Here is a 22,678-nt window from a genome sequence, read left to right as displayed (position 1 = left end):
CTGCAGTTTACTTGTATAACATTTTATTTTTTAATTTTGTTTTATATTTTATGGATTTTTTTTCTGAAATAGAGCTTTATTATTATTATTTTAAATATGCCTTTTTGCATTAATGGCAAACTTTCCTCTAAACTCTCTAATCTAGAGACATCTGTACCCTTTAATATTTTGTTTATAATAACACTGCTAATCTTGAGAGACCCGGAAAGTTTTTAATAAAAATGTCTTTGTGCAATCCGCATGGCAAACACAATTGTTCCCAGTAGTCCTAAGCCTTCGCAAATTGTCATCACACAAACACTGTAACTTCTGCACTTCTAGAGTTCTTCCTAGCTCACTTTTAGGAAACTGGTGAAATATAGCGTCTTTTCGTCTTTTCGCTTACTTATCTTACACTCATACTGTATGGATATTACAGTTTTCTAGTTGAGAGGCTAACTACGGAATTTATTCAACGCAAATTTCACTCGATCACTTACATTTATAAAACTACAATGAAACAATGATTGATTTTGGATTTTGTTTGGTTAGGACGCCGGGCGGGCAGCGCTTGCCCTTGTGTCTATGTTTATATCCTAACCTAAGATTGTCCCAAGATGGCGGAAGATCGCAGAGGGGTGAAATGAAGTAGGAGAGGGGTGAAGTAGCCGTCATTTTCTAAACTCGGTACATTTGCGCTATGGTACAATTTTTTTGTATGAACATTTCCGGCCGTGTATCTATGACAGATTTGACATAAAATTAAATGTCAGTGCCGTACCGATCCGTCACCAAACCTTGTCATCAAAATTTAAAGTAATCTAAATAATTTAAAGCTATCACTACTGCCACGCCGTGCCATATCATTACTATGGCAACCCCACAATTATTTTTGCGTGTGGCAATATAATTTTATATGTCAAATCAAGTGTCATACTCTAAATTCTGAGGCTCTTTGTTTTGTATGAGAGACGTTCGTCTGAAATAGGTTCTCTTAGTAGTTTGTGCATAGATAAAAAGTTCTCGCAAGGAGATTGTTTCTTAAAATCTTCAGCGCTTCACGTTTTGTTCATGCCGTCATATACACTTTAATTTGTTGTTTTCTTTCTAATTATAGCACGTACACATAAAATCTTTTCACGTACACTATGTACGTAGTACGTACATCAAACTATACTTCAATTTACAGGAAGAAAACATCTCGAAGTATGCAAACTGAGTGGCTCCGCTGGGGAGTATGCTCTCCAGCGAAGCCACTTTAATTTGTTGTTTTCTTTCTAATTATAGCACGTACACATAAAATCTTTTCACGTACACTATGTACGTAGTACGTACATCAAACTATACTTCAATTTACAGGAAGAAAACATCTCGAAGTATGCAAACTGAGTGGCTCCGCTGGGGAGTATGCTCTCCAGCGAAGCCACTTTAATTTGTTGTTTTCTTTCTAATTATAGCACGTACACATAAAATCTTTTCACGTACACTATGTACATGGTACGTACAGTAATCTATATCGTTTTCAACTGAATTGGAGGTGGTGGCTCCGCGACAGAGCATCACACAAATGTCCTCCATTCTGATAACGTAATGACACTGACATTTTACTCTGATCACTCGATAATAAACAATATTTCCACGCAAACATTGTGTGTAAATACACTTCTCATCAAAAAAATCGAAACACCTTGCAAGTTTACGTTTTGTCAGGATTATCAGAAAAATGTGTACATTTAGGAATAAATGTTAAATGTCGTTTAATAGTGAGTAATATGAGCTTATCAAATCTTAATGTTAATGTTCTAAATTTAAATGAATTTTTCATAGGTTTCGTATTTTGTTAAATGAGTCATTTTTATTCCGTATGGAGTATAAAGGAAATGGATAAAACAACACACGTAAATGAACAAAAAAGCTAAAAAACGTTTATTTAATAACTTGTATTCCCTCCCCGAGCTCTAATTACTGCTTCCATACGGTTCTTCATCGATCGGATGAGAGTCACGATCACATGCTGTGGTATATTGTCCCATTCCTCTTGGATTGCATCTTGCAGCTGGCTAAGTGTTTCTGGGGCAGGATCTCTTGCTCGAATTCGTCTCTTTAATTCATCCCACAGATGTTCAATGGGATTCATGTCCGGGCTTCTTGCTGGCCATTCCATAATAGAGATATCGACTTCGTTAAGATAATCTCGTACGACGCCCGCGGTGTGAGCCCTAGCATTGTCGTGCATGAATATGAAGCCGTTGCCAATAAAATGTGCATAGGGCATCACATGAGGCTCGAGACACTCTTCGACGTACCGATGACAGTTTAGTGCAGGCAGACGTGGCCCAGACACGAAAGCAAGCTCTGTCTTACCGTCGGCGCTGATTCCTCCCCAAACCGTCCACGAACCGCCACCATAGCTGACCTTTTCTTCAATGCAGCATTGTGCATAGCGTTCTCCGTCTCTTCTGTAGACCTTGTTCCTTCCGTCGTTACCATACAGCATAATTTTACACTCATCAGAAAAGAGAACTTTGCTCCACTGTAGGTATGACCAATTTAGGTGCTCACGTGCAAAGTTAAGGCGCGCTCTTCGATGGTCTGCAGTTAATTTCGGCCCATTTGCTGGCTTATGCGGTACCAGTCCACGATCCTTCAACCTTCTTCTAATTGTAGAGTCACTTACAGCCACCCTTCGTACAACACGAAGCCGCTGCTGCAGTTGAAAAGCGTTAAGGCGTCGATTTCTTAAAGAAGTTGTTACAATAAATCGATCATCTCGCTTAGAAGTGACCCGATTCCTGCCAGATTCTGAACGGCGCGTGAACAAACCAGTCTCCCGATAACGTTTATATACTCTATGAACAGATGACAGGCTTAGATGCAGTATTGCAGCCACAACACGCTGACTAAGGCCAGAATCCAGCAATGCCACAACTTGGGCGGCTTCTGTGGGCGAAGTATCCATACGTTTTAGAAAAAAAACCTTTTTTCAGACGTCCCAAAGTCACAGTATTGAAATAAAAAACAAAAAGTTTAAGGATAGGCGCCAATTTTTAGTTTTTTAACGCTAAATGTACTCCAACCCTAAACACACATTTGTCTCAAAACAGTGATTCATTTCGTTTATAAGATAAACAAATGAAATTCTAATTTTGAATTTAGAATTTTCGCTTATTACTGTAATGGCCAAACTGCCAGCTATACATTTATGTATTTTTTTTCATCGTATGAATTATTTTTTGTGTTAAATTCGGACAGAAACAATGAAAACGGAAGTGTTTCGATTTTTTTGATGAGAAGTGTAATTTAAATTAACGAAAAATATCATTCCGTGATAATTTATGAAGTAGTTAATTTTAAGAAAGATAGAATTTTAGTCTAGAATGGAGGTAATTAGAAGTATCGTATTTCATTTAAATATACTTAAATCTATTTATAAGAATACTTAAATATATCTAATTATCTATGACAAAAAGTAGTAAATTGAAATTCAACGTTTATAAAAATTGAAAAGCCGTATGAGTTTTGTAGCAATGTAGAGTCGTCAATGTGATCCGTACGTTTTCAGCATTCAGATTTCAGATAGTTTGCTCGGTAGGGCATTAGTGTTGGTTAATTGGGTTGTCTCAGTGCGTTAACCCACCGAGAACTGAAAATGTTGTCCGGAACGTTGCAAGCGGCGGATGTCAACTTTCTCGTGGTTACGTAACAGAGAGATGTACTAGAACGTTCGTGCACGGAGTCATCGACCACGGCCGCTTACGAAACCCGCGGTGTGCACCCGGACGTCGACGGATATTCGAATAACTAATGCCGGCTCAATTATTAATTATACTAAACATTTACATACTTTACACAAACATCTCATTGACGCTCCCGAATTTCACAAGTTTCGAGAACAATCCTTAAAGTACTTTTATAATAAAAGTTAACGACGTCGTGTTGCGAATGTTCGCGAATTATTCTGAACTTCTATATACTCATATTAAGTAGGTACTGCGATAATACGGCAGCTTTATGATCAATTGAAGCAGTTCGATGTGTATTTTACGATGGCGCGGTGTGTTCACATGGCTGGCGGCTGGCGGTGAAGTATGCGGTTGATACTCCCGGTGTATTTGCGGCGTGGCTGCTATAGTTGATACTATTTGTAACGAGTACAGTTGTAGGTGTATCTAAGAGGAGGTGGAGGCGCGATGGCGGGTCGTCGCTCGCATGCCGAGGTCAACGCCGCGGCGCCAGCGCCGGCACTCGCCAGCTAACCAAGCTTTCACAACTTGTCACATCTAACCCTAAGCATAAGCACACATTTTTTCACTGCTCAAAAAATATAATACAAAAGACTTGAGAAGCTACAAAAATGTTTCACGTGGCTCAAACGTGTTGTTGTTTTCAACGCCAACGTTTCGTTTTGAAATTTATATACTTATTCAAAATTGTGTTCCGGCTATAAATATTTGGTATAGAATACATCAATGTGTAAAGGGGTCAATATCAAAACAACAAGATTATACTCCGTATATGAATTATTTATTGTCTCTATTCTGTTTACTTTCTTCCTTATCGGCGTTCTAGGTCAGTGGTTGGGTAAACATTCGAATATTTGCTGCCCTTTCACAACTACCGTCTCTTTATCTTAGGACCACAGAAAGTTATTGATTTGTTGTAATTTAGGTTAATTAAATTATGTCATATAAATAGAATATTGGGTTCAAAACTCAATTTCTAGTAATCAATAGTTATCGTTACACGTACACATTGTAGTTCGCCGAAAGTTTTAAAGTACTTGTCACTGCCGACGTTACGTCATAAGTCATAAAGTAAAAATTTTGTTATCAGCATTATATGAGATGAAGTCATACAACAGCGTGGATTTTATATTTAATCTTGTGAGAAGTGAAGGGGGTCGAGAGCGCGCTCATGACATGTCGGCAATTATAAGTGGAGGCGTCAGTGAACCCGCATTATTGCGAAACAACGGAAACCAGTCCAGCGCCCGCCCCGCCCCGCGCCAACCCCACCTGCCGCGAATTTGTAAAATCCTAGATTATAGGTAGTTGACATGCGGCCAACTCCTCGCGACGTGATTGGCATATCTACACGATTGGTTACATCATCCACTATTCTATGCGGTCTGCAGAATAGTTGCAAGCGTTTCAGGAAATGCGTTTCTTCAGTATTTCGTCGCAATACTGATTAGGTAGCGTATGCTCCTAATTCATTAATAGAATATTAACTGAAACAAGATAAAAAGTTAAAAGAATTGTCGTTGTGACGGTTTGAATTGTTATACAAATGTTAATTACATAAAAAAAACAATATTCATTTCATCAAACTTCTTAAAGCAAGAGTTATTTGAGTGCTGTCAGTTTAATAGCGAACAACGTTAGTCTCATTGCGTTGTGGGCTTACTTGCCTGAACTATTCATAGAAGGAAATGATGACGAACAACATAAAAGCTCGAGGCAGCACTTATGCTGTCGGTACGCCGCCTAGCAGCGACCTATAAAGATACGTGGATAGTGGTATAGCGAGGACAACGGCCAAGCCGCCTCATTCGCAGGAACCGCAGGTAGGCTAAGGGGTTAAAGAACTCTGGTGCACTATATCAAATACCATTGAACTCGCGCTGTCCCGCTCGCTCGCTGCACCCGGGTGCATCGTTGCGTCGTGCGAATCCTGCCTGATTACGCGACACGCATTTGTATGACATCAAGTATCTAGCCGCCGACCACGCCGCCAACGTACTACCGACGTGCCCGCGTATCCACTGGGAAAATTTAAACTATATTCACAATAAGGAAACCTTTTAAAAGACGCTCAAATACACAGCAAATACAAGTGTTGTACATGGGGAATTTTCAAACAAGAGCCGCAATGAGCACAAGGAAAATATAATAAACATCACGATCGTCTGTACTGTTGGTTCTATGAATCTCGCCAATTTTGTTTACTTATTTCTCGTAATCGCTGGACAAAAACAACGTTCAGTTTGATCACGGTTGCAATAATCTACGAGTAAGTTACGAAATTTTGTGTCAATATTAGTAACAATGTTAGTAAACAATACTTCTTATTGGAGAAATGGTAAAAAAGTTCTAATGAAGCGTTTTAGAAATCCAACCCGGCGTTACGTAATGGAGTGTAAGCTAGCAGCCGCCATGTGTCAATAATCAAGTTTAATGTGTGGAAAGTTGGGAGAGGGCATCGACTTCGGCGGCTTTGGCGCGCATTCGATGGAAAATTGCGTCCTCAGTGACACGGTACACCAGGAAGAGATGCCCAGTTTATAGTTACAAAGAAGACACCGCTAATGCAAAAAAAAAACTAGAAATTTCTACTCGATAAACTTTCAACTTAAGCAAACTACATTATACTATACCTAACTATACACCTCCTTGGATGTGCTTCAAGGTCCTAGGGTCGCAAATATTATGAGTGTTTTCTCCAAGAATTTCAATAAATTGGTTCGCTTATCAAAATATTATTGAATACGTCAGTTCTTTTGCAGACTACAGCGATAAATTCAAGGCGAAACGATAAAGTGTCATTAAACTTGATAAAACGTAAAATTCTACCTTAAGAATTAGCAGTGTTCGCTCTTCATTTTGAGAAATATTCCATTGTTTTTCTACGATTTAGTACACAAACATTTATTACACAAGAAATCACTCATATTAAAATTTTAAAATATCAGTTTCTAATGCCTCGTTTTACAATATTGGTTCCTAATAGACTAGTTTTCCAAGTATTGAAATCTGCTATTAAGTTCCGTTGGAGTAGACAAAGGGAATGGTTCGTAGGCATATTTCGCATGATCCAGTTGCGCGATCTGCGCAGGCGTCGTGCGGCCCCGTGACCGCTGGACCATTTCCCCAAATCGCCGCGATCGCCTTTCCCAGAGACCTCGAGCACATGGCCTGTAACACTGGCTCACAGACTCACTGCGCCCGCGCACCCGCGCGCCCCACTGGCCCCGCTCGTAGTTAGCGCGTAGCTTCGCGTAGCGTACGTAGCCTACTAAAAATACCAGTACTACACCGTACCGCAGTTATTTTCTTTATTATTCAAAATCTCTTTTCTCTTAGTCTTCTTCAAAATTCTCGTCGGAAGTTTAAATATAGTACGTACATGTCATGATGTGTGTTTATCAAACATACTTACAACATAAATGTTCACGGCGCCTAGAGCGTGATTTACATGCGCTATCGAACTTTCGGTAGCCAGAATCTATTTTCGAATTCAAGGATTTCTTGGATTACCATTTATTGCTTGTTTATCACAGCTCCTGACATATGTTTCCTTATAGGAAATGTTCATGGATGGATGATTTAACGTCCTTCTTTATATAGACATTTAAAAACAATGTTTTTTACATCTTTACAATATAGTAACTATTTAAATGGAGTCCATAATAAGTAATACAAGCCAGAGTTATAGAACATCATCTGTTTTCAAAAATGGAGTTTTTGCAGGTAGTGAATGTTATGGTCTTCTATGTATAAGTCGTGGCATGTTTTTGCGAGCACTAGCAGCGGCACCGGGTAGATAGGTAGGTGGTGTCGTCGGCACTTGTTTATCGCGATGCGCGGGACCTTGAGATTCGGCGGCGGTCACTGCCCGCGGCCTCACTCCGCCAACTTTATTATATCGACCTCAATGCCCGCTCTACTGCGAATCGACAAATATTATCAGGAAACTCATTCCCAAACTAAATTTACTCTGCCAATTCTCAAACCTGTTTGTAGTTTGAGAACTTATTATGCCCAATATTATATCATGTTTATGTGTATTAATGTGTAACGTCTTATAAAAGTTACCTTAATATAATATTCATGAACACTTTGTTTACTAGTGTAAGGATTCATCTCCTTTGCGTTATCTCGTTTTCACGGGGTCCGTTTACCTAACCTGATGATTTGACAGGTCCGGTTTTTGCAGAAGCGACTGCCTGTCTGACCTTCCAACCCGCGAAGGGAAAACGACCCCAATACACGTTAGGTCGCATTTCTCGGGAATGTGCCTTCCCTCACGATGTTTATTTATGTTATGTTTCTTCACCCCTGATCACGTAATAATCATAACGTAATGATCCAAACATTAATTAGAAAAAAAAAACGAAAATCATAGGTTGGGCTTGGGATTCGAAGCTGCGACCTCAGTGAGAGTCAAGCGTTTTTCCAACTAAGCTACTAAGGCTCAAGAGAGCGGTTTTCTAGAGTAGTTAAGGCTGGCTGATAAAAAATATCATAATGCGAATTAAAATTCTTAATTTAATTTGTTGATGATGAGTTATCACGTGCAGCAACATGTGCTTTTGTGTATAATTTTGTGACAATATCCACTACTTATCTTTGTTATTACATTATTTTTCTGCAAGTTACTTCTGCCATTCGGTACTTATTGCAATTGGTGTAATATAATTTGAATGTGGTTAAAAAACAACTTGTTGTTTTCGTTCGGTTCAGTTTTCACGGCTAACCGTGCATTGACTCCGTAACTACTTGCGTGTGTTTGTAACTAAATTTTGTGTTTCTTTCTTCGCGCTGGTGTGGGTGGCTTTCGCGAGCAAGCAACGCCTGTGTACGTGTGTATTTCAAATAAGCACACAGCTTGTGCACGTGTGTTGGTCGTTGGTGAATTCGGTGATGGTTTCAAGGACGACCGGCTCGGGTTCAGTAGCCACCTTCCACTGTGAACGACACCATTTCGAACATTGACCCTACTCACTTCCTGCGACTGAAGAAAATACCCAATAGATAGGCTCTAAACTATTATAAAATATGCGTCAAGTTTATTCGACTTTGACTTATAATCGAAGAACAATGTCCTCATTTGAATTTAAACGAAGGGAACTGTCTCGGTATGGCTACTGCTGTATAGTCCTTTAACTAAGTACACTTAACCCGTAATAGATGTTATTTAAATTGTGATAGGTATGATTTTTTTTTATAATTGATGTAAATATTAGTTTTTCTGACGTGTATTTTTGTGTTGTTGCAGGTAAGTGTCACGAAGCATTTGGGCCTGGAGATCGGCGAGTCAGTCCGCGGTCCGCGAGGACGGGCGTTGCATCGGTAAAGTGTAGCTGGTCGGTCGTTATGATCGCACGCTCGAGCTCGGTGCTCGGAGCCGGGCTCGTGTTCTCGTTAGAGCACAATGCACCAGGCTGCAGTGCTGCAGTCAGTCACCCCGTCCTAACGGGGCTCGCCCTATGAGCCGCTGTACCCGCGCGCTCGGCCCCGCTGCCGTCATCACGCCGCAATTGTCGTGCAATCGCGCTTACTAATGCAACTGCACTCCCATGCATACATAATCACACACCACGCCTTATCTACCTCTAAGAATTTTCACACAGAAAAAACTCTACAGCAATTAAACGCCGCATAATTATGCCCACCGACCCGCTGCGCTTTTCACCCAAAAACGAAAACGACACGGGCCCCAATTGTTGAAGCAATAAAAGTGACCGCATTAACAACAATACGTAGTAACCGTAACGACTGTATAGTGTATAGTGGACGCGGTGACCATTGCATTTCATGCAATCATGCATACAATGTACAATGAAAACGTTTTGTTAAATTTCACAGTTGCCGAGTAATAATAGCACAATTTAGTTTGCCAAGCCCGCATTGACGGAAACATTTGACAAATTAATAGGTAAACAAAAAATCAAGTTGGAGAAATACTCTGATTTATTACTAAAGATTCATCATACGTGTAATTTTCAAGTTTTATGTCAACTCTGAATATAAACCTAGATTGTGAGAATACAATATTGTGAAAATATTGCGCGGCGTCCCGCTGGTAGTGTGTCATTAAGACGCAGATTGTAAGGGCGCATCCCTCGCTCGCGATATCGTTTAGCGCGGACACAATGCCGCGTCTATCTGGGAATGTCGGTTACGAACCCGTCCAACAAAAGGAAGTTAAAAAACTATTCCTTAAAACGTTCGATTCTACGTTTTTTGTCCCCAAAATTTTTCGATTAAACAATAATTTCGTTCGCGTTTTTTTCAAAAGTTCACAGAAGAGTTGGATATCGCGAAACTTGCACAAAGATACACATTCGGCAAAAAGTTGGACGTTACCTGTTCGTGAAATCCGAGATCAAAAGAAAGGGTAGGTCGAGTCGCATCGAGCTTTTTTAACAATGACCGAATTTGATTCTATACCTGCATTTTTTGCTAAAAAGGTAAAAATTTGGAATCTTTAAAATCGAAATTAAAAGGAAGTCAGCTTAAGGGTTAGCAGATTTCTATTGATTCATTGTTATCTTGGCAGATGGTATTAAATTCGCTCGTTGCTCTCTGATCCTGTGACAATGTGGGTCACGACCAACCGGGCACATAGATTATTTCCCTTAACCCACATCACTACACGTGACGACGCATACTTCTAGCTTATTGTTTGGTATTCAGCGTCCACGTTGCGACAAAACAAAAACGGTCCCTGGAAAAAAATAGGGTCATTCAAATTAATGCCACGAAAGAAAAACACAAAAGGCGTCTATTCCCAGAAGATTTCTATGAAGTCATTATTATCGATAATTTCACTAATAAATCTTTTAAGACTGACGTTTCATGCCGATGCCATTGTTAGAAAAAGAGTCGTGAAGGACTGGACTTTCTCTCTGGACCAAATCGATCTCGACGCCACATTTGACATACGCCTTCATGTCCGCACGTAAGTTTTTGTTAGGCTTTGAATATTAGTAGGTTCATTCACTTCCAGTACATTCTTTTATGTCATTTGTCAGTATGACGGTAGAATGGTGTAGCAAGACCGTGGTGCACCGTTACACGCACTCGCAGAGTTGAGTGCACGCGCGCGCGGTCGCCGACACCACGACACCACCAGCGTGACCCACGTCCCCACGTCCCCACTGTCTGTCGACCCTTACAGCTCACTTACTGTAAGTTCTCAGAACTGGCACCTTCTTAATTAAATAATTATTGGAAACCTAATCGGAAAAATAAAGAATAAAGAAAGAATATTGAATTGAATTGAATTGAATTGTAAAAATAGTCTACGAGTTTTTGCACCTTTATCAAGCCACTCACAATTTCGTACTCCCCACGGCGCGTCACGTGACTGCGCGCACACGTACCATCCATGCCATAAGTGTGCCCTACCACCTACTTCCTCGTAAAAAAACTCACCACAAAAGCTCTAGCTATGTAAATGTTGCTCTATTCACTTTTTACTAATGACAAGGTGCAATCTGCTGCGTTTTCTCCACCAGCTGCCACACAAGGAAGTCTGCGCACAATGCAAAACCGAGACACAAATTACCGATTGCCAAAAATTTTAACCACCCGCAAAAAACATAATATTATATCCTCGATAAATAAAGGAGCCTTCGCAGCTCTCCAGACAGGCTTTAATAATACATATTCGAAGTTGAATGACTGCTTTATTGTTATTTTTTTTTATCAACCGCGGGGTCAATGTGCACGATAATCCACGTTCGTCCCCGCTACCAGAGAATAAATTGTAATGTCTCATAGCCTAGATTATTCTGTTATAATTATATCACTGCCCCAAAAGGTAGTAGCAATAATAATTTTCAGCCTACGCGAATCATTCGTTTAATGGCAATTCGAATAACGAACCAAAGCAACTGTAGATATTTGTTTTTTGTGTATTTGTTTATCAATTTCGTTCTCCTATTGACATTGCGAAAACCGCGATTATTTAACGATGAATTAGGTACATTTTCATATGAGGGCACGTGGGCGCTACGCAGTAGAAAAAAGTCATTGAAACCGGTCTGTGATAAAATGAAAGTTGGTTAGGTATAGGTAACGCACAGCACTTTCTCCGCGAACTACGCTTTACGCCGCTGGGCGGAACCCTTCAGTCATACCTATCGTATACAGTCACGCACAACTTTTTTCTAGCGCGTTACACAATTAATGAACAGTCCCAATGTATGACGCCTACACACTAGTGAATTTAGCCCATAAGATGTTCACTCATGTTGTCATGTTACATCAGAAACGATAATTGCGAGTTAGACAACTATTAGGCAAAATTATAATAGTACCCATGATAAATACGCATGACTCACAACACAAGAGTCACAAGTAGAATGTGGGTAATTTTGCAAAAAGCTTACTGTACAAATCAGCTTATGAATCACGCAAAAGCACAACCCGTTAACTTTCGTTATTTTGAAATAACAATGTAACTTATACAATTTCTTAATTAAACTAACTTTCTGTATATTATAAATCATTTTATCTTCTGGACAAAATGGTGGAGGGATAGGCACTGATCTAATAGGCCCTCTCATTGATGACTAGTTTAAAATTCCCTTTTTAGTAACAAAAATAGCCTGAATGCCAAAATCGATATTTAGGCACGGATATCAGAGTAGGTGATTTAAATAAAGTCAAGGGGATCATTTGCGTCGCAAACAACGACGGGGTCAGTACACTCTGCGCGCAACCGCCGAAATTATCGGAGTGGTACACGCGCCGCGCGGCTAACGAACGAGCCAAGGCCAACTTGGCCCGCACCCCCCGACAGCCTCCGCCAACCCGGCCATGCACAGCGAATCGATCATCACCTTGATACCACTGACACCGCCCGCCTAGAATATTCCGCCCTAAATACATTTCCGAATATGTAAGAGATGTCATACGTATACCTACATAAAGTTTAATTTCGCAGTATGACTAACGAAGACCACAGAAGCTTTAGGCTCAGGACATGTGAGTAGTTATGTGCTACTGGACCCCTAAAAGAGCTTGTTTATCTAGTTCGCAATGAGTGTTAGATAGAGCGTGCCGCGGCGTGGGCGCGAAGGTTGGGCGGTGGAGGAAACGCGGGCGGGGCGCGGGGCGCGGGCGCGGCAGGTGGTGGCGTCAACGCGCGGCCGTGAACTTTCTTCCAACACGTTTTCAGGAGCGATGCTGCGCAATATTCTGGCCCGGCCTGCCTGGCCCCGCGCGGCCCCCAACCCGCCACATCGTTATGTATTCGAGATACAGCCACTGTATGAATCCCGAAGACAATGTAATGGCAACCAATTGTGTTTTTATTGTCTCCTAGACTAGAAACATAGACTTAATTTTCTTCTGTTTCATACATGCTTTTTAGAATTCATTGTCATCTTCAGGCGTAAAGTAGTAGGTTATTTATTTTGTTTTGATACGGAAAATATTCTGTATTAAATTCGCCAAATGGTTTATCAAAATGTATTTAGTCCGAGCTCCCAGTTGAACTCGGACTAAATACAATCTCAATGGATATTAGCGCAGCTTATCGAAAATTCGGGACAAACTACCTAATGAGGACACTGAATAATAGGCGTACCAGTTTCCACACTGTTTTACATCCTCAAACTTTACGTCTATCTTTTGAGCGAAAACATCATTATCAAGGCAGTTGCAGGCAACATACATAATATTGGCATTAAAGAAAACGTAAATCGTTTTCTATTTGTTGTAATGAGGACAAGTAAAATGTAACACTAGGAAATGTTCAGAATGCACTTCCTCATACTTACTCGCGGCATGTTGTGTAGATGAGTAATGCAACGTAACGATGCGCGGGCGCATACAACCCGCGCAGATTATACAACGCCAAGCATCATCATGACGCTAGCGCGGGGAGACGAGCCGCGCTGCTCTGATTACGCGAGAACCTGCCGCAATACTCTTTGATACTTCAATTATCGTACTACAAATACATCACATTATTTCACTATAATTAATCGGATCCAACGTTCCAGAATCTTGGACCAATAGCCGATTTCAACGCTCTGGTTAGCGTGTTCGCGTTCGGTTTTGTTTCGGTCTGTGCGCTGGGGATGAATTCATTTCAATTTTCCGTGCCAATCTCAGTAATTCTCGATGTTTTTACCTGGTTGCGAGTTCACTTATGCAACGTCGGTGTGGTGTGGGTGCGCTGCAGATCGCAGTCGTCCTCTACTGGGAACAGGAAGTCTAGTTTAGTCGTAAATATCAAGGTGAGATGACGTGCCCGCCGGACGGAGAAAGGCACCCCTGCATCTTGCGCTCTACCGTGGATCTGGGTCCACGACGACAATCACTGTTTCTTTTTATACTTCCCTATCTCGGCTTTTAAGTTAAAGCTCTATTGCATAGTACAAAACAAAGCATTTTAGTAATTTTAAACTAATTTATTATCTTTTTGAGACACGACTAATTCTTAAAACTTTGCGTGAGACTTCTCCTGTCATCTGGTGATGGAATTATTTCGAGAGCTGACCGTTCACGCTATTAATAAAACTTGGCACATTTTTACCAGCCGCGCTTTCGTGTGGATTAATATTTCCTCATTCTTACTATGCGTAGCTCCGTCCGTACATTTACACTTCAAGTAAACAAGTACGTTTAACAAAAGTTGCTTTAATAATGACGCACGGCAATTGTGTCATTTGTTTTTTGCTAATTGTAGAAAAAGTTAAATAACAGGAAGTTATCGGCCAATAACTAAAGATATTATAATACAAGTCTCTAAGCGTTAATGTTGCAGTTTTTAATCGATTTATTTTACATAAGTCGGGTAAGGTCGCAGCGCGGCTAATGCTAGATAACCTAACACACAGCTTCCTCATGCTCTCGCCTTGGGTTTGACATTGCGGTTAATTCGGTACGCTGACATTGACATGTTCGGATATTTGAAAGAGGAAGTGCCTTTAGTTTATTCTGCGGGGCACGGCCATCACGAGGCTCGCATTTTGTGATTATGTAAATATGTGTCAATGGTTTCCCGTTTAAAATTATTTAAGAATAAGAATATAATAAATTTATTGCCAGTAACAATTTATTTCTGGTTTATCTAAAGCTTATTGGTATTTGGCAGTATTATTTAAACAATACAACTCAGGAACCTGCAAGCATCCTAAAAATGTTTCGCTATATTGTGGATAGACAAAAACGGTTACCTACTTACCTACTATTATTATACCTCAATGTGAAAACACATTAAAAAAAACATGACATATTAATAGTAAAGGAATAAAAATATATAATAATATTTTATTGATTCTAAACATAGAGTCACACAGGGGTCATCGTAGCCTCGAGTTTGCATGTATAATATTGTGTTTCGCAAATATCTGAAGGTCGATTACGTCATTAGTCTGCTCAACAATAATTGAGAATATAAAAATTTCCTTCTTTTTATGTCATGTTGACTTAAAATCAATTAAAAACTTAGTAATAATAGTCATGACATTTGATTTTGTCACGTTGTTAAAAATACCAATGGTAAAAAGAAGAGTTGTTAACACAAAAAGATCGGACTTGAACTTGGCGAGAATAACATGTGACGCGTTTCCGAAATGTTCCCTTAATTTGCACGTCGCATGTATGATTACTAGAACAATAGTTGGCCAAAATCGTCATACAATGGGTGCAGGTGGGATTCGGGCGATGGGGCCCCCGAGGCTAGTCACCACGACTATTAATTGAGCACCCGACTACTGGCCTTGGCCTTGGCCCGGGTGCCGAAACCGAGGTCGCCGCGATTGAATGCGTCCGGATCACACGCTCTATGTCATGCTAGCTCGCGCGGTAATCAAAAATGCTAAATCTTTGTGCAATTTTAGACTACATACCTACCTACTACATGGGACTCAAACATTGCTGGCGAAGAGTGGGGTTACCTAACATCTCAGCCTACTCCTTCGGCGTATGTCATGTCATGTTGTTGTTGTTATTATTATAGTCTGGCTTCATGTAATAATATTGAAATTGAAATCTTTGTCTTCTACTCTCGAAAATCTCTCAAAGAGCTTCCCGTAGATTGTGTCTACTGGAAGTGACAAAGCTGGTGTATTTTCCGTTAAAAAATTAGCGATTCTTTTTGCAAACACGACGTCAAAGACACTTTATACTTTGAAGCAAATATTGGTAGGTATATTGTCAGACACACACACACTGATTTCACCTAATATTCAGGCAGAGGTAGTGCCGGGTGCGGTGTCGTCGGCGCGGGCGCCGCCGCATCAGCCCACCGGGGTAATTGACTTGCGCTGACCTCGCGCTGCTTCGGAAAAACTCGTCGGAGCTCGGCACTCATCGCCGCGCAAACGCTTGCGCATTTTAAAGAAATAAATTTGAAAAATATTAATGATTTCGCATCCTACCAGACATACAATAAATAAAACTGTATCGCATTAAATCAGGGACTTTCCAGGCTACGTTCCTTAAAAACAATATTAGATAGTGCTGTAAAGATTTTCCTTCGTTTAACCTTCTAATTTCATCGATAACAAACATACCTATACATATTTTATCTTTGTTTTTGGGTATAAATGATGACCTTTTTTATTTTCTTTTACACTCGGCACAATTAGGTACATCTTCCACCCATTATTATTCTGATCAAAATAAAGAGAAGCAATACTACCTAGGTAGCAAAATAGTTCTATACATAATGTGATCCAAGTATCAAGCAACAATTAGGTATTTTTATATATTGCGATTACATTGTGTTTTTGAATAATTATGTAGGTACCCGAGTAATGAGCAAATAGGTAATTATGCCGTTAAATCTCGACAGGGCATTTTTGGGGAACGTAGTCTGGAAATCCCCTCATTAAAAATCAGTACGGTAGCTATCCATCAGAGTAAACAATATGCTAATCAAGCAAATGAGACGTGGATGGACCTACGTGCTTGCAAGAACACGTGATGTGGTCAAACTTGGTTACAACAACATTGGCTCATGTTACCTGAAGTGCGCATCGAGTGCGCCGGCTCAGCGAGGCCTTGACCGCGCCCGCTCTGCCAGCAGCCGGGCCCGCGCCCCGCGCCGCAGCCGCTTCGCAGAACCCAACCGCTATCACCACGCCACGCCGACAGCCTCCGATTACAATATTACACCTTCATTCCCACTGTTTATTTAGAAAACACGTGGCCAAGTTTACACAATGCCCGTTTCGCGCTACCAGTAATTTGAGAACTAACCTCGACCTAATTCGCAAATCTAAAAGCGATACCGAATCCCTTACAACGTAAGTCGTTATGCTATCGACCTACATCCCGTTTTATCCACAGACTCACCTGACGTCATTTTGCATTTAGCACCTCATATTTTACGGGCCCTTGTGGTTGACAGTCGTAAAAAAGAATCCTTGACCACATTCTTTGAAGAATAGTTGTTAAGCTAATTTATGGCCGGGATAATGGACGCGCAGTAAATAAAATGCGAGTCCCGTTGGTGCGCGCGCGCTCGCCTATTGTCCTGCCGTCCTTCGCGGGAAGGCCGCCCGGCCCTACATTATTCCTTGTATTTTATTTTTCAACTGCTTTCAAAAGACGGTTAATAATGACCACTCATAAAGTGACAAAGCTGTTTATTGAAGTAATTTACAGTAAATGTTATAAGCTCCTTACTTTTCCATTCTCCACATTTAAAAACAAAAGCGGATTAACTTTTAGTCACAATGCGGGTGAACCTAGTAATAGTAATCCGGAAGCGTAAAAAACAGAAGCCATAAATTGCAAACAATATGGCATTTGGCGGGTTTTTTATTGTTTGATAAAAAAAATGCGTCCGATCGATCGAGATCATCAAAAGTAGAGCGTGGTCACAGGAACAATACGACTTGCATGTGGCTACCGACCGATACCGCCTGGCACATTCTGCTGCAACAAACAATCGTCTATAACACCATGTAGCAAAAGTCACAATCCCTCGCAACATTAGTTGCATTGTAACCTGGCCACGAAATTTGATATTCGCACCCTGGCATTAAAAAGTGAGGGCAGCGGAAGGAAGTAAAAAACGTTGTTCCTACTCACTTTCACGAACTTTATTTGACGGCCACATGTTGCTGGTTTATTTTTTGTTTTTTAGGATAATCGCATTAGTTGTAATTGTAAGTATGCTTAAATACTAGTCCTAGTATTTTCTTTTGAAGTTAATGTGTTTTATATTATGTAGGAGTTATGTTCGTGAAATATTAAATGAAAAACGTACCTTTATTTTAATATACCTAGCAGGTTATAAAAAAGAGAGACAGGGTAGGACTGAATTCATCGCAAAAGGTGAATCCAATGCACGTGGGAGGATATTTGCGAAGCCTTTTAAAGGGCTTCCTTTGTGCAAAAGGGAAAGTATTGAGGCGAAATAATTACTATAAAAAATATAAATAAAGCCCACAAAACACCTTTAGGTCAGATGCGGCGCGGGCGCAACCCTTTTACCAGAAATAATATTTTTTATTGCGAAACTTTGTACATCTGGATGTTATGCAATGGTTATGGTATCAAATATTACGATCGTGTCACCCGATTCGATTTCTTTGAGCACAACTGCGCATTAAAATACAATTCTTGTTTATGTTTCGTATCGTCGACGTATTCATTTTTGAAAGAGTACCTACCTATTACATAATAATGTAGCATATTGTATGTGTAGGTACTTATAAAAATACACTTACCCTCGAGGGTCACTAAGTGTATAATGTTTATTATTAATTATTATTATTAAACTCTTTATTGTAATTCATAATTCATTTATTTGCAATAAAAATGATACAATTCGCAGTGTTGGTCAGCATTTAACATTTGGTCTACTTTCATTTTTAGTTGTACACACATTATCAAAATGTTCAAATCTATGTATAGGTTTATGTTTACCTAACTGTTTACCTAACTAAATACCTAATGTCTAAAAATTTTCTATTTGCGGAGTTGTGATTGTGCTTAAAAACATTAAGTACAATTTAGATACCTACCTATGTAAAAAAACCGATCGCATTGTTAGTAAACTGCGATAGACTGATACGTAACATGATAATTTACCTATTACCGCCTTGATGATAACTAGTGAGTGACGTAAGCTGCCTTCATAATAAAATGGCGTAGAAAGGAAATGACGTAGAAATGGCAGTGTTATTTTCGACTCTAGGTACTTACCTACATTGAAATCTAAAAAATGACTACGGTATTTTTAATTACATAAAAACGATATGTTTAAGTAAGGTTTTTTGGTAAAGTAAACAAACATCACCTACTTGACGCTATCTAAAATCTGTCGTAATTAGATAACGATTCTAAATTATTTAGTTTGCGTCACATCTGTTAAATTTGCATTGCAACTTTTGCAACACTAATAAATGTAGAGTCGATAATTTTCGTTTATTATTTAATCTACCTAGGTATACGTATTTTGCAAAAATATTGAATTAAATGCTACCATGTTAGAACATGGAACAAGACTAGGTAGACCTAGTCTTTATAAATGGGAAGTTGATAAATTATTAAACTCTTTATTGTACACAATAATTAAATTAATGACAAAAATAAATAAAAAATAGGTACAAAACAAAAGGTGGGCTTGTCTACTTATGAACTTTCGGTTTGGTATAGGCAAGCACGTAATAAAATAACAACAAACACAATAATTTAGAAACTGGGCTCTACGAGAGCGCTACACAAACAACTACCTAATTGACAGATAAAATATCCGATTGTGTTCCACTTTTAAATTAGTTTACAAATATTTAAAAAATGAATTTAGAAAGAGCGCGAATTTGTTTCGCGGTGAGGAGAGTGGAGCGCGGTGCGCGGTGCGCCTGCGCGAATGTGGCCTTGACCGGCCTGCGCCAAAATTTCCCGTTCATTCACCCGCCGCCCACAGCCCGCGCTTATCTCGCGTAATAACCGCCTATAACTCAAATTACCACTCTACTTCCACGCGCTAGAGCTCAAATTCCAAGGCACATTCAACTTGTGATGTTGTTATATAAATCTATGTGCCGATTGTTGTTAGAATTAGAATCTTGTTTATTACATCTTTATGTGATAGTGTTTATTATTTTGGTTAATTGAGGCTGCCCATACCGGGGAGTACAATATAAGCTCTACTTACTACCTAAACTTTTATAAAGACTACGAACAGCAAATGGGTAGTAGAATAGGTATACAGGTACCTATCTAGGTACTTAATATCTTTGGGAAATTAGATAGGTAGATACCTGGGTAGGTATAAATAATATCGATCTGAAACTTTGACTGATTTCTGTACTTAAATAGAGCTGCTCAGAAATTTCTTTAATTATGGTAATAATTATTTAATTATACTAATAATTATTATACCTTACATTATGGGTTAGGTACCCACGGTAGGTAGGTATCCTGTCAGATAAGGGCACGAATAGTAGGTTGTTAGTTGGCACATAGTACTATTATTTATTCTGTGGTTGGGAACGTTTGTTTCGCATGAGTCCCGGAGTCCGGAAGTGTGTGCTAGGAGGGTAGCGGGCCGCAGCGCGGCAGCGGGTCACTCCGTCACGCGGCGACCTACAGCGCTCGCCATCCATTAGCTCGATTTCGTGTTCAAGTTCACTCGCGTTCCATCACCAAAAATATTTTTGTGGTGTGACGCAACCAACAGCGGTGGCGTCCCACTCTTGCGTTCAGCAGGCGCTCGCTCGGTGCCGCTCGCGCGCGACCTTGGCCGCGGTGCGCCGCAAGGTTCGGGTCTTCGAACTCGCTGCGGGGCGGGGAGCAACCGATCCCTCCAATCGCTGGCCGCGCACGTCTGCGCGCGCTCGCGATTGGTTGTTGAGCCGCCGCGGCAATGACCTCGAGGACCGGAGTTCGAAGCGCGCCGAGCCTCGCTTCGTAGCGCAGACCGACAGGCTTCGCCGGCTGATAAAGGCGAAATTCGCTCGGCGGCGAAGTGCGCTCGTCGAACCGATTGTATCGCGTAGAGCGCCGATCTTTTTGCAGACTTTCACTCTTAAGGGGAGGCTCGCGCGTCGCCGATCAAGAGCGCGCACGGACTCGGCTCAGTTCGTCGATCGAGCTCGAGTGAGACGCACGCGACGTGCAGCGCTCCAGACGAGCGACCTTCATCCCTCGCGAGCCGGTGCGCGTCCCGGCTCATGCACTCCTGTCCTATATTCAGTGATCGCGAAGAACGTTAGTGAAGAGCCCGAGGGCTCGAATGTGGCTTACGTGTAGTGTAGTGGAAGCAAAGACAATTGGTAGTTTGTTAGCTTATGACTCTAGTGATGTCTCCGGACAGCAGCTACGGGCGCTACGATGCGCCTACGCCGACCGATAGCCATATGATGGCTCCGGTGCACAAGGAGCGGGAACCAGAGCTGCATATAGGTAGATAGAGCCACAAATAATGCACTGTATATTTATTTGTTCTCCACATATAAATAAACATTCACTTGCATAACAATATTGATTGTCATGGAGGTAGAGACTACGATTTTGTAATTTTTATATTTCTTAGCTATGATGATAATTATGATTACCTATGACTGATTGGAAGAATATTTGCACTATAAGACAGTTATTGTTTGTACACTCAACGTTTTCATAAACATATTAATTATCATTGTTTACAATATTTTATGTAGGTGCCTAGGTACCCAATTGCTTTACATCCCGGATTATTTCTGATTGACTCCTGCCTCTACAACATACCTACCTTACCCACAAATAATAACGCTCTACATTTTATTGAAATCTTCTCATTTTGGCAGGTAGATACACCTACCTATTAGGTACATTTTTTATAGTTAACAATATTTTGTGTAATTGCTGTAGGTTTTGTTTAAGGACTTCAACATAATTTTTCATTTTATCTCCTGACTCTATCATAATAGCTCATCGTTTGAAACTTATACCTACCTACATTTTCAGGTTTCCTACCCACTTACCTATTTGCAGTCTTATTCTTTCAGGCTACCACTTTACAAGTGTCAGCAATTGTGTTTTTCCCGCTATCTAAAAAAGTAATTAATTATTAAGTCCAACGGTTATAATAATTGTTCATAGAAAATTTTACGCTGAATGGAACGATTTTAAAATTATTCTTGACAAATGGATTTTACTTATACATTTTGAAAATGAAGGGGTAATGATGTAGGTACCTATTTTGTCGTCAATTGAATAATGTCAGGACTTCCAGAACGAATATTTGATTGATTGGCTGTTGAACATTTCCGCTCGGAAGGGCTTGCGAAAAACAATTAAAATTGCATTGTGCAAAACGTGTACCACTCGTAATGATGTGAGTGTTCCCTTTACGAATTGTCGAGAATCACAGACCGTGACTGCGGGAGCCCTTTCATATCGATATTACTTCGATTCCTAATGATCTTATCGCTATTTATCGATTACTAGGCATACTTTCCACGGTGACGACAAAGAGTTAACCGTTACGGCCGAAATGTTTTTTGAAAATAGAAAATATTATTGTTAATGATCGATACACGCCAGTTGTGAATTATGTAAGAAAAGTAAGTAGGTAGGTATTATAGCTAATGGTTGTAGCGAGCAGGTTTCACATAGCGACAGCTGTCTCGCCACACCACTTTTACTTTTCTTTCGCGCTCGTGCCACCAGTTTGCTATCTCTAAATACCTAACATGTTTAACACTCGCCATTTCTTCTAGACATTCTTCTTTACATGTTTCATAAGCTATGCATCTAGGCGTGCATCGGCGCGTGACGTTTTTAACACTTGAAATGCTGACTCGCTAGAATAAATTGTATTCATAAGGATTTGAAGTAAATAAAAACGCCCTGGAACGTGTCAGTAAGAAGGAAACGTGATGGAAACGTAATCGTGAGCTAATTATTTACAAACAAACATCGCCGTGACACAGATCGCGCGCGGGCGGGCTGACCGCGCGGCGGCGGCACGGTCGGCCGGCGCTGGAGTTACGTGGACGAGACTTTCTCGCGCA

General features: G+C 40.4%; 1 protein-coding gene across 2 annotated transcripts in view; it reads left to right on the top strand.

Annotated features, from left to right (window-relative positions):
• The window catches only part of LOC126367897 (ecdysone-inducible protein E75), a 100,135-nt gene that overhangs the window by 63,872 nt on the left and 13,585 nt on the right, over positions 1–22,678 (top strand). Inside the window, exon 1 of one of the 2 annotated variants that reach the window (XM_050011682.1) lies at positions 20,765–21,086. The exons of the other annotated variant lie outside the window; for it this stretch is intronic. Within the exon in view, the coding sequence (XP_049867639.1) occupies positions 20,972–21,086 (115 nt within the window). The 5' untranslated portion in view covers positions 20,765–20,971. Of the gene's footprint in view, positions 1–20,764; positions 21,087–22,678 lie in introns of those variants that run through there. 2 annotated transcript variants of the gene reach the window in all.

The sequence above is a fragment of the Pectinophora gossypiella genome, chromosome 6, assembly GCF_024362695.1.
Source record: "Pectinophora gossypiella chromosome 6, ilPecGoss1.1, whole genome shotgun sequence".
Classification (NCBI taxonomy): Eukaryota; Metazoa; Arthropoda; class Insecta; order Lepidoptera; family Gelechiidae; genus Pectinophora; species Pectinophora gossypiella.
The sequence above is the reverse complement of the archived record's forward strand: the minus strand, read 5'-3'. Positions and strand labels throughout refer to the sequence as shown.